The sequence below is a fragment of the Dendropsophus ebraccatus genome, chromosome 4 (genome assembly GCF_027789765.1).
Source record: "Dendropsophus ebraccatus isolate aDenEbr1 chromosome 4, aDenEbr1.pat, whole genome shotgun sequence".
Lineage (NCBI taxonomy): Eukaryota > Metazoa > Chordata > Amphibia > Anura > Hylidae > Dendropsophus > Dendropsophus ebraccatus.
This window is the reverse complement of record NC_091457.1, coordinates 55,687,740-55,700,751: the sequence shown is the minus strand read 5'-3', so window position 1 is coordinate 55,700,751 and position 13,012 is coordinate 55,687,740. Positions and strand designations below refer to the sequence as shown.

At 43.5% G+C, this 13,012-nt stretch overlaps 1 protein-coding gene across 9 annotated transcripts in view; it reads left to right on the top strand.

Annotated features, from left to right (window-relative positions):
* Positions 1 to 13,012, top strand: part of MADD (MAP kinase activating death domain) — a 95,072-nt gene that overhangs the window by 49,197 nt on the left and 32,863 nt on the right. For 8 of the 9 annotated variants that reach the window (XM_069965851.1, XM_069965843.1, XM_069965844.1 and 5 more), the window contains 6 exons: positions 1,297 to 1,445; positions 4,398 to 4,499; positions 7,454 to 7,559; positions 8,255 to 8,441; positions 9,075 to 9,225; positions 9,434 to 9,643. In XM_069965851.1, the coding sequence (XP_069821952.1) occupies positions 1,297 to 1,445; positions 4,398 to 4,499; positions 7,454 to 7,559; positions 8,255 to 8,441; positions 9,075 to 9,225; positions 9,434 to 9,643 (905 nt within the window). The remainder of the gene's footprint in view (positions 1 to 1,296; positions 1,446 to 4,397; positions 4,500 to 7,453; positions 7,560 to 8,254; positions 8,442 to 9,074; positions 9,226 to 9,433; positions 9,644 to 13,012) is intronic. The other variant, XM_069965849.1, reaches the window with a different exon arrangement.

Sequence of the window (13,012 nt, the reverse complement as noted above, 5' to 3'; positions counted from 1 at the left end):
TATTGTATGGATGGCTTAAAGGATAACTCCGGTGAAAAGCTTTTTCCCAGTAATTGAAACACATTACAAAGTTATGTAACACCTATACAACCTATCTGCCATCACCTATCTGCCCCTCTTCCCTATCTTTTCCCCCCTCAATCCCCCACCAGGAAGTGAAGTAAACTCATTCTTACCTAATGACTTTTGACCCCAGGCTGCTCTGTGGGAGCCATTTTATGACAATGACATCATCAAGAGGGAGGCGGGTCTAAGCCCTCTTAGGCCAGCCACCCTTTTTAGATGACTCAGCTTGCTCATCTCTGATTGGCTGAGCAAGCTGTAAGCCATCTAACAGTTTTACAGAGTCAGTTAGACATGACAGGAGGAAGTGAAGTGAACCAGGAAGTGAAGAAAAAATGAAGAAACCAACTGGAGCTTCAGTTCAGTATTTCTTTTATCAGCGCCAAAGTTGTCCTTTAAAGGAGTTCTATGGAATGAATAAATAAAGTAAAAAATAACTAATGCACATGTTGTGTGTGGTATTGCAGACCAGACATTTCAAAGTAGGCATACTGCAATACCAGAAAAATTTATGGTCAGATGGTATAACCGGATTTTTATAATTTTGTACAGCTTTTAAGGTGTTTCTGTAACAAAATCTTTGTGACACAAGAAATTGTTATACCATCTGATATTATCAGAAGAGTGACATTGTCTTAATTTTTTTTTTTTTTTTTGTGTGCAGAAATCAATAGTACAGGCGATTTTAAAAAACTTTTGTAATTGGGTTTATTAGGCAAATATGCCATTATCTGCATTCAAAAAGCCTTTTCCCAGGGGCCCCCCTCCTTCTTCTTTTTCATTCACTGCAAAATATCAGGAAATTGTGACTTGTTGCATCAGACACAAACCTGTCTGTTTTTTAAAGAGGGAAGGGGGAGGAGGCAGAGAGCAGAGAACAAAGGATTACACAGCTGGGAGCTCCATGAAAGCCGTATTCAGAGGTCAGAGAGGTCAGTGCTGACTGTCAGAGGAGATAGCCGGTGATATAGCTGTAAATTAACTCTTTGTTGTCCTGTTTTGGTGCCTCACCTCCCTCCACCCCCTCCCCTCTCCATACACAATGATGAAGACAGGGGGAGAGCTTCGAACAGCTTTTTGGGCTAATAAACCCAATTACAAAGTTTCTTAAAATTGCCTGTACTATTGATTTCTGCTAAAAAAAAAAAAAAAAAATGTAAATGACAGTGACACTTCTTCTGTTTCTGTGATTTCTGAGATTTCTTCTGTGACCCCTCCTCTGTTCTTTTTCAGATCCCAGAAACCTTTACTACGACCTAACAGCTTGAAACTAGCTAGTGATTCTGATGCAGAAACTGATTCTCGAGGGAGCTCGCCTACCTCAACCGTGTCCAACAACAGTAGCAATAATGAAGGCTTTGGAGGGATTATGTCCTTTGCAAGTGAGTGTGCCAATGGGAATGTTACCAGAATGTGTCAGATCGGGTATCAGAGCTTTGCTTCATGCTGCTAGATCTTAAGAGAAATTCCACAGAGAATTGTAAATCATACTGTGCTGGCACAGATTGTGAAGTGTAGTTACAGCTCTCGGAGGTTCCTGTACAATGAGCTAAGATGTTTTCTCCCAATCGGATTGAGATTTAAAGAGTTATTTTTATCTTATGAAGGAAGGGCATATTGCTTGGATATGCCATTTGATTGGTGATTGTTCAACCCCTAGGACTCCCACTGGTCCCTTTAAGAGTAGTATGTAATCCTTAATCATTGAAAAGTTTGCAGTTCTCCAATGTATTCCAAGTTTGAGATTCTCTGCTTTATATACTGTATCTTCAATTTTTTTACAGATCACTTCTCACTGGCAGTGAATAGAAACATTTTTGTGTACATCTAGAAACTTGTAATCTTTCACCATTAGGCCATTTTAAACAGGAGGACAGATCTACAATTGTTCCATTCACTGCCACCAATTATTATGTAGGTGTTGTCTCAGCAGTTGGTTACTTGCGGTAGATATCTTCTAATAATTGATAGGCTATCCACAGAATACAGGCCATAAATAATTGATCAGTGGGGGGCCTCGACTCCTATTTACTACAATAGAACACAAATAAGCTATCAGTTATTTTTTTCCTGGACAGCCTCTTTAAAGGGGAACTCCGGATAAGAAAAACTTGTTTTCTATTAAAAGTACATTAAAAGTTAAATATATGTGTCTATACAATGTATTACCGTATCTGTACAGTTCTGCCACACTGGTAGCTAATAGAAATCCAGGAAGTGAAAAAAAATGTCCCCTGCGCAAATCCACATTGTCTCCTGCTCCTTCTGCTATCCCCCCTTAGGAGACAAATCTTCTATGCGTGTCTCACATCGTGTGTGTTTGCTAAGATCAGGCTGGTGATGCAGACAGGGAGCAGGGCGTGATCTCCCTGGAGGCTTGGCTGGATTCCCCAGTCCCCTGAGTGATTCACCATCTCTGACCGGCGAGAAGCAGGTGTTGCACTGATTTCTCTAATTGTGCAGAAGTCTACAGTGAAATTAGGGCTGTGTTCACACATGTTGGAGTGTCAATGCAGTACTGCATGGTATTCACAAAAATGATGCAGTAACACAAGTAAATGATGCTAAATGGCAGAGCGGATCACAGCCTTATTTTGGGGCTCAACTTCAAAGATAACAGATGCTTGATCATAATATGTGCGTAGAAATGAAAAGAAAAAAAAAAATTCAAAAAGTTCTTTACTTTATTCCAATATCAGCGTTACAGGGAGAGAATACAGCGTGCTGTGTGGTGTTACAGGTAGAGAATACAGCGTGCTGTGTGGTGTTAAAGGTAGAGAATACAGCGTGCTGTGTGGTGTTACAGGTAGAGAATACAGTGTGCTGTGTGGTGTTACAGGTAGAGAATACAGCGTGCTGTGTGGTGTTACAGTTAGAGAATACAGCGTGCTGTGTGGTGTTACAGGTAGAGAATACAGCGTGCTGTGTGGTGTTACAGTTAGAGAATACAGCATGCTGTGTGGTGTTACAGTTAGAGAATACAGCGTGCTGTGCAGTTTTACAGGTAGAGAATACAGCGTGCTGTGTGATGTTACAGGTAGGGAATACAGTGTGCTGTGTGGTGGTACAGGTAGTAACTGTGTGCTGTGTGGTACAGGTAGAGAATACAGCGTGCTGTGTGGTGTTACAGGTAGAGAATGCAGCGTGCTGTGTGGTATTACAGGTAGAGAATACAGTGTGCTGTGTGGTACAGGTAGAGAATACAGCGTGCTGAGTGGTATTACAGGTAGAGAATACAGTGTGCCTGGTGTTACAGGTAGAGAATACAGTGTGCTGTGTGGTGTTACAGGTAGAGAATACAGTGTGCTGTGTGGTGTTACTGATAGACAATACAGTGCGCTGTGTGGTGTTACAGGTAGAGAATACAGTGTGCTGTGTGGTGTTACAGGTAGAGAATACATTGTGCTGTGTGGTGTTACAGGTAGAGAATGCAGGGTGCTGTGTGGTGTTACTGATAGACAATACAGTGCGCTGTGTGGTGTTACAGGTAGAGAATACAGTGTGCTGTGTGGTGTTACAGGTAGAGAATACATTGTGCTGTGTGGTGTTACAGGTAGAGAATACAGGGTGCTGTGTGGTGTTACAGGTAGAGAATACAGTGTGCTGTGTGGTGTTACAGGTAGAGAATACAGCGTGCTGTGTGGGGTTACAGGTAGAGAATACAGCGTGCTGTGTGGGGTTACAGGTAGAGAATACAGCGTGCTGTGTGGGGTTACAGGTAGAGAATACAGCGTGCTGTGTGGTGTTACAGGTAGTAACTGTGTGCTGTGTGGTGTTACAAGTAGAGAATACAGCGTGCTGTGTGGTGTTACAGGTAGAGAATACAGCGTGCTGTGTGGTGTTACAGGTAGAGAATACAGTGTGCTGTGCGGTGTTACAGGTAGAGAATACAGCGTGCTGTGTGGTGTTACAGGTAGAGAATACAGTGTGCTGTGCGGTGTTACAGGTAGAGAATACAGCGTACTGTGTGGGACCACAATGAAATCATAAATTACTGCAAATAATTCAGTAACACAATGAAACTGCAATGTGTGAACACAGCCTAGATGTTCTGCAACAGCTTTGGGCTGGGAATAGGCAGGGTGGAGGACTGTAATGAACAGCTGAGGGAAAGCATTGCATTCTGGAACCTGTAGTACTGTGTACAACTGATAAACCAGGATGTACAGAAACACAAAACAAACCCCCCCCCCCCCACACACAAAAAATTGATTTTTGGTCGTTTCAAAACTGGAATAGATAGGTAAGTAATGCTTTATGCTTCTGCAGAAGTTAAATTTTTTTAACCTCTACCTAGAGTTCCCCTTTAACCTTTAACGATTTTGTCTGTACAGGTAATCTATACAAGAGTCATAGCAGTAGCTTCAGCTTGTCAAACTTAACCCTTCCAACCAAGAGCAACCGAGATAAGGCTACTCCATTTCCCAGCTTAAAAGGTAAGTGCTTCCTTAAAGTAGGTATAATATAGAGAAGTATTCTATAAAGTATGAAAGGTAAGTGCCCCTAGCACAGATGTAGAGTAGACATGTACTAGAATTCTCTTCGTAACCAGGGGAAGGTAAGTTGTTCATGTATAATTCTGTATGTTGAAATGAGGCTGATGGTTGCGTCTGTGCAGTATTTGGTCATAGGGGGTCATTTTCATGAGCCACACATTGTATCCATCTCTCTTCCACAGCTTTGTAGTGGGGTTGAAGTCTGATCACTGACATCATTTGTGTTTTGCTATTCCCTTATTTTATTTTATTTCATTTGCTGCATGCTCCTCCCACTTGGGGTTCAAAGGTCAGCAGGAAGTGGCAGGGGAATTGGGAAAAGGTTAGTATATAAACTGGGTGATCTTTGGTGTAGAGATTGTAGTGAGCAACCAAAGATCACTTCCAGTGGTGTTTTTTTTTTGTTTGTTTTTTAAACGGTGTGCCTATGTTGTTGCTTGGTTATTAGACTACACATGGGATATTTCAGTCTAGATGTTTAACCATATAATCTACAGCGAATTTCCCAATTGGTGATTTTCCAGCTGCTGCAAAAATGTAACTCCCATGATGCCTTCACAGCCTTTAACTTCAAAGTACCTGCAGGGCGGCTTTCCCCAACCTGTGGATCTCCTGCTGTTGCAAAACAACAACTCTTGTGGTTTGGGGAATACTGAGTACAGTGATCTACTGCTTGCAGGACACCACAATATATTGCTTTGAAGCTGCCAACATTTTTCCCTAGTATGTATTGTCGACTATCGGTGTGTATAGAGCGCATAGCAGAAGCTGTCATTAAAAGCAATTTCAATAAAATTATCTAAAATTATCTTTTAAAATTATCAAATTGTGCCTTTTGCAACTGGTCGAGATATTTAAAGCGATTATACCATAAGGACAATGCAATTTTTTCCCCAGTGTCTTATCGGGGGTGCGGTCCTTTTTTCAAAACATTACCCGGCTGGGCTCTGTCATTACAGTACCGCAGTGATTCCAAGAGCTTCCCTGCTGCCCTCTTGATATTGACACATCATGCTGGGTGGGAAATAAATCCATTACTCACCTTCCTCCGTAATGTCCGCAAACCTGCGGACGTGTGTGCGCCCCCCTAGCCGACAGTTATCTAATGAGGATGACCAGCTTTAGATGACAGTGTTATATATTGTTTGCTCTTTTCCAATTTTACTTCATGTAGGTATAGAGGACACTTTGTTTTATTTTTTTTTTGCTTCTGTTCATAATTCCCTAGAAGCATATCAAAGTATTTAGGGAACTGGGTTGCTGGGATCAGCCATTTCATTAACCATTTCATGACTTTGGTACAGATTTGGCCTTGTGGAATTATGAGCAGTATTACTTGTATGGTTAGGGTGTTTTTAGAAGCCAGAGCTAATGGGGTGGATGGGTGGGCACTAATGTTTCCTGTGTTTTACTATGTGAAATAAGTAGCCTTTAGTCTGGGGGGGATATATTAATGCTCTCCTGACAGTATGGATCTAACAATGTAGGGTGCCAGTTGTATTCACTGATTGGTTGCACTAACCTTGCATTTTTTGTCCCAGTATTTGGGCTTAATACTATAATGGAGATAATTGCAGACTCCGGGCCCGCCCCTGCAGAAGGTGGGTGCCTGTAGCATGAGTTCTGCATGTTACCACTCCCAGCATCCTCTCTGCCGACCATTTTGTCCTTCTCATTGGTCACCATCTGTCATATCCAGTGCCTTGTGCTTTTCACTTGTGGTTGTTATATAGTCTCTAACATAGCAGTTTTTTTTTATCCCTTTTGGTCATCTCTTCTTCTAGTCATGTGACAGTATTGTCTGGCCTCCATGTTTTCCACGGGTCTTGGGTTGTTGGCCCCACCTACCCATGTTCTTTCCATCCTTAGTATTTTTCCCTCTTTGCTTAACTGAGCGGTGAATTTGAAGCAGCCTTTGAGAAATGATCCTGTCCTATGATCTTTTTCTGCTGACAGTCTTCTATGTTTCTATAGTCTATTACTATAAGATCTCAAATTCACAGTTTAGTCACCTTCTTTCCTTCTCACATTCTCTCTTTACAGCTTGCATCATTATTAAAGGGAACCTATCATTAGTTTCTTGATGCTCAGATCACATTGACAGGCTCCTTTTATCGCAGTGATCTATGTTTCACTGTGGCGTTTTAAAGAAATCATTAGGGTGTTCTGACTGATGTATTTCTCCCTATATGCATATAAAGGGAGATCTATCCATCAATCTGCTGGAAACCACCCCACTGATGCAGAGTCCCATTCCCAGTTGGCTTTAATGCTATTATTACTAAAAAAAAATAAAAAAAAAAGCTCAGCCATTCAGACTGAATGATATATCATTGTGATAAGGGAGTCTGTGGTTTGAGCATAGTAAAATTAGTGACAGATTCCCTATAAACATCATTTCCCCCTAAAGTGGAAAGAAAAAGTCTACTCTTTGATTTTACTGCTATTGCCGATTTGATTCAGCAGTATCTATGTTATATCTGGGTGCTTTCACAGAGAATTAAGGACCTTTATTGTTAATATCATGAAGGTCCATGATGTTGGGCTTCCCCAACCTATTGTAATTGATGATATAGCCTAGCAACATGCCATACAGTTATAAGAATGTAATACCCCCTATATATCAGTGTCCTTAGTCTTCTGCATAGCAAACATTCATAGTTATGCGGTAATATACCCCTTCCTTCTGGTTACTACACTCTAAGAATATTTGCTGTTCAGGATTCCTAAAAAGCTGAATAGTGCCTTGTGAAGCTGGACTTGTGGCATTTCCCAGTAAAACAACTTGGTAGAAAACATCACAGTTTACTTGTAATCATTGGATTTTAGTGGGAAATTCTGTGTTTAATTGTGTTTCCTAATTGCTGCTCCATAATCTGGAATTTCTTTTTCAGCCAGCAACAGACGAGCACTTGTAGATCACAAATCTTCAGTTATAAAACACAGCCCTACTGTAAAAAGGGAATCTCCTTCCCCTCAGGGCAGAGCAAACAACTCTAGGTATGTTCATGCTTTTCATTCTTTTTATTACAAAGCAGTAACCCCTACCTCTGTGCCATGTAATGTTATATCACTCAGGGAAAACAATACTACAGAGAAAGGCATGTTAATAAATAACCAGGTGTTTGAGGTATAAAGAGATACTAGCATTAAAGTGGTCCAGTCTTCTAACAACTCCCCCAGTGTTTCCTCCTGCGGAGTCTCTGAATCCCCTGCTGCCACTTCCATGGCGGACTTGTCTTGGCAGTGACACCCTGCTCAGCCAATCACTGGCTGCGGCGATGCTCTGTCTCCCTTCAGTGAATAGCTTAGCCGGCTGTCACTGCAAAGACTAATTTGTCTCGGATGGTGGCTGCGGCCTGTCCCACTGTTTGGCTGCTTCTTGGTCCTGGGGGCCCAGCCAATTAATTACTGAGGATTGGACACAATATTTTTTTCAGCTAATAGGAGAATGAATCTGCCCCTGCAATATTCTGCACAATAAACACATACAAGAGAATACTGAAAATACAGTAAAACTTACCCCAAACACATTTTTATAAGAAAAAAATACTATGTAAACCCAACACTAGGATGAGGTAGAAAAGATTTTTATCATAATTAATGATGACCTTGTTTGTTTTGTTGTTAATTTTGAGTCTCTGGACAGTGTGCTTCTTAATTATGGTATATCATTAATTAATCCTTTCTTTTAGTGAGAACCAACAGTTTCTCAAGGAGGTGGCACTGAGTGTCCTAGAAGGACAGGGGGTTGGTTGGCTGAACATGAAGAAAGTTCGAAGATTACTAGAAAGTGAGCAACTCCGTGTCTTTGTCCTGAGCAAACTGAATAGGTCCATCCAGACAGAAGAGGATGCACGAAATGATGTAATTCAAGAAGTGGTAAGTTTAAAAAAAGTTCCATATTAGTAGTTATTAATATACCATTGCTATTTTATTGTGAATCTGACCACTGGATGCTCAGAACTCTCTACCAGACGCAATGTCACCTTTGTCTTAGTCTGTGTCTGGCATTACAGTTTAGCCCCATTCCAGTTACTGGGACTGAGCTGCAAGAATGCTGCAGTGCCAGAAAAAGTACACCGGCAAAGGTGACACATTGACATGTTAACAGCTGAAAGGGCTGCGTTGCTGGATTATGTTCCCTTTGCTCTCCATGGTAGTTGTACTGATTGCATAACCTACTGTCGTTGAAAATGTTTAAGATAAAAATATTGTAAAAATTTGTGGAAACCAAGCAAAAGTGGAAAGTAAACTGACCAAACGTTATATTCTGTATACAATCTGATTATGATTTCTGTCAAATTTATTTGTAGTACATTATTATACAGGCAGCCATCTTGCCTGATCTGCTTTTTTACAGCATTTAGAAATATACCTTACAGCTAGCACCATGGGTGACACATTCCCTTTAAGCTGTCATAAGTGGACATTTTGAAGGTGATATAATAGACATATAACATAAGACCTATTCTTCGTCACACGTCTTTTTGTTTTTCTCTTTGTATTATGTAGGAGATCAGCAAAAAAGTGTACAAGGGGATGCTGGATTTGCTGAAGTGTACAGTATCTAGTTTAGAGCAGTCTTATGCCAATGCTGGGCTGGGTGGCATGGCCAGTGTCTTCAACCTTCTAGAAATTGCCCACACACACTACTACAACAAAGGTAAAGGATGATGCTTGATCTGACAGAATCAGGATCTGTTGTGATATGTGGTGGTCGTGATAAACTATAATGTCTTCTTTATGATCTATTAAAATAACTTTCACATTTTTTTCCCACCTCTTTTCTGAATCTTTTATCTTTTTTCTCTCCTGTATATTTCCTTCTCTCCCTATCTTTTTTTCTCCTTTGTATCCTCATGCCTCTTAAGAATCCGAGAAAAGGAAGCACAGTCCTTCTGCCGATGGCACTGTTACCCCGGTATCTAGGGATTCTGTCACCATCCCACGAGGAGAGTCTCGACCTGCCCCACAGCTGCCAACTCAGCAGCTTCTTCCCCGCCCATCAGGCCCCGCTGGCCGGGGGGCACGAGAGTTTGACACTCGGAGTCTCAAGGAAGAGAATTTTGTGGCTTCCATTGGTGTGTATAGAGCAGAAGAAAGAACATGAGGCAATGCTATAAGTCTCTTAATGCATTTCCCACCTCCAACATCACTGCCGTCCATTCCCCTGCCACCAACCATTATCCGTTCCCAGAGTCAATCCATAGTTACATGATTCACAGGAGTTTCTTTTTTGGGCATATTGTTTTGAGTTTAAAAGATAGATGTGTCTGCTCCACCTAAAATTTGCGGGAGATCACAAATAGTGTGCATATCTCTGATGTGTGAGAAGGTAATGTACACTTTGTGCAATAGTATTTTTAAAGACACAGGATAACTTTATGATTATGACTGTCTGTTGGGGTCCCTCCCCTTCTGTCAGAATGTAGCATTGGTTATGCATGTTTCACTGCTTTGTCTGCACGAGTTAGCTCTGATTTAGAAGGTTTCTGGAACCTCAGGAAACAGCCAATACTGCTATTGGCCATCTGAGTCTGCCACAGCAAGAATTGATGGAGTCTGACAAAGCCGAATACCCCTCTGTGTTATACCCTAATAGGTATAGGGCCTCTTTCTTGAAGTCTTTTGTATGAATAAAGCATTGGCTGCAGTTTGTTACTGGGGAAACTAGTGAAGCTACCCATACACTGGATTAAATTCAGGTGAACCCACCAATTCTGTTGGGATCAGCTGCTGATTTTGGGCCACTTCAGTAGACCCCCTCCACAATGCCATATGTATAAGGAAAAAAGGGTCATGTATGTTGGATTTCAACCCTCTCTGTCTCTTGCCAGTCTGGTAATGACTTAATTCCCTCTTCCCATTTGTATGAAAGGAGTCCAGGGTCGATATGGTGGAATTGAGAGTGGTGGGTTTTACTGACGGCAGTTTAATGTGTATAGCCAGCTTTACCCTGTGTCATGAAAGTTTGGCATCAGGCCATTTGTTAGTGATGGTGGAATATTTTATTGCAGCTATGAAGAAAAATTTCTCAAACTTCAAATTCCCTTGAAAACAGCTGCAAGAAAGAGACTGGAGAGATGCACAGAGAATGCAGGGGAGAAAGGTGCTGAGAGTGGAGAGATGCACAGAGAATGCAGGGGAGAAAGCTGCTGAGACTGGGAGGATGCACAGAGAATGCAGGGGAGAAAGGTGCTGAGACTGGAGAGATACACAGAGAATGCAGGGGAGAAAGGTGCTGAGAGTGGAGAGATGCACAGAGAATGCAGGGGAGAAAGGTGCTGAGACTGGAGAGATGCACAGAGAATGCAGGGGAGAAAGGTGCTGAGAGTGGAGAGATGCACAGAGAATGCAGGGGAGAAAGGTGCTGAGACTGGAGAGATGCACAGAGAATGCAGGGGAGAAAGGTGCTGAGACTGGAGAGATACACAGAGAATGCAGGCGAGAAAGGTGCTGAGACTGGAGAGATGCACAGAGAATGCAGGGGAGAAAGGTGCTGAGAGTGGAGAGATGCACAGAGAATGCAGGCGAGAAAGGTGCTGAGACTGGAGAGATGCACAGAGAATGCAGGGGAGAAAGGTACTGAGACTGGAGAGATGCATAGAGAATGCAGGGGAGAAAGCTGCTGAGACTGGGAGGATGCACAGAGAATGCAGGGGAGAAAGGTGCTGAGACTGGAGAGATGCACAGAGAATGCAGGGGAGAAAGGTGCTGAGAGTGGAGAAATACACAGAGAATGCAGGTGAGAAAGGTGCTGAGACTGGAGAGATGCACAGAGAATGCAGGGGAGAAAGGTGCTGAGACTGGAGAGATGCACAGAGAATGCAGGGGAGAAAGGTGCTGAGAGTGGGAGGATGCACAGAGAATGCAGGGGAGAAAGGTGCTGAGACTGGAGAGATGCACAGAGAATGCAGGGGAGAAAGGTGCTGAGACTGGAGAGATGCACAGAGAATGCAGGGGAGAAAGGTGCTGAGACTGGAGAGATGCACAGAGAATGCAGGGGAGAAAGGTGCTGAGAGTGGGAGGATGCACAGAGAATGCAGGGGAGAAAGGTGCTGAGACTGGAGAGATGCACAGAGAATGCAGGGGAGAAAGGTGCTGAGACTGGAGAGATGCACAGAGAATGCAGGGGAGAAAGGTGCTGAGACTGGAGAGATGCACAGAGAATGCAGGGGAGAAAGGTGCTGAGACTGGAGACATGCACAGAGAATGCAGGGGAGAAAGGTGCTGAGAGTGGGAGGATGCAAAGAGAATGCAGGGGAGAAAGGTGCTGAGACTGGAGAGATGCACAGAGAATGCAGGGGAGAAAGGTGCTGAGACTGGAGAGATGCACAGAGAATGCAGGGGAGAAAGGTGCTGAGACTGGAGAGATGCACAGAGAATGCAGGGGAGAAAGGTGCTGAGAGTGGGAGGATGCACAGAGAATGCAGGGGAGAAAGGTGCTGAGACTGGAGAGATGCACAGAGAATGCAGGGGAGAAAGGTGCTGAGACTGGAGAGATGCACAGAGAATGCAGGGGAGAAAGGTGCTGAGACTGGAGAGATGCACAGAGAATGCAGGGGAGAAAGGTGCTGAGACTGGAGAGATGCACAGAGAATGCAGGGGAGAAAGGTGCTGAGACTGGAGAGATACACAGAGAATGCAGGGGAGAAAGGTGCTGAGACTGGAGAGATGCACAGAGAATGCAGGGGAGAAAGGTGCTGAGACTGGGAGGATGCACAGAGAATGCAGGGGAGAAAGGTGCTGAGACTGGGAGGATGCACAGAGAATGCAGGCGGGAAAGGTGCTGAGACTGGAGAGATGAACAGAGAATGCAGGGGAGAAAGGTGCTGAGACTGGAGAGATGCACAGAGAATGCAGGGGAGAAAGGTGCTGAGACTGGAGAGATGCACAGAGAATGCAGGCGGGAAAGGTGCTGAGACTGGAGAGATGCACAGAGAATGCAGGGGAGAAAGGTGCTGAGACTGGAGAGATGCACAGAGAATGCAGGGGAGAAAGGTGCTGAGAGTGGAGAGATGCACAGAGAATGCAGGGGAGAAAGGTGCTGAGACTGGAGAGATACACAGAGAATACAGGGGAGAAAGGTGCTGAGACTGGAGAGATGCACAGAGAATGCAGGGGAGAAAGGTGCTGAGAGTGGAGAGATGCACAGAGAATGCAGGGGAGAAAGGTGCTGAGACTGGAGAGATGCACAGAGAATGCAGGGGAGAAAGGTGCTGAGAGTGGAGAAATACACAGAGAATGCAGGTGAGAAAGGTGCTGAGACTGGAGAGATGCACAGAGAATGCAGGGGAGAAAGGTGCTGAGACTGGAGAGATGCACAGAGAATGCAGGGGAGAAAGGTGCTGAGAGTGGGAGGATGCACAGAGAATGCAGGGGAGAAAGGTGCTGAGACTGGAGAGATGCACAGAGAATGCAGGGGAGAAAGGTGCTGAGACTGGAGAGAT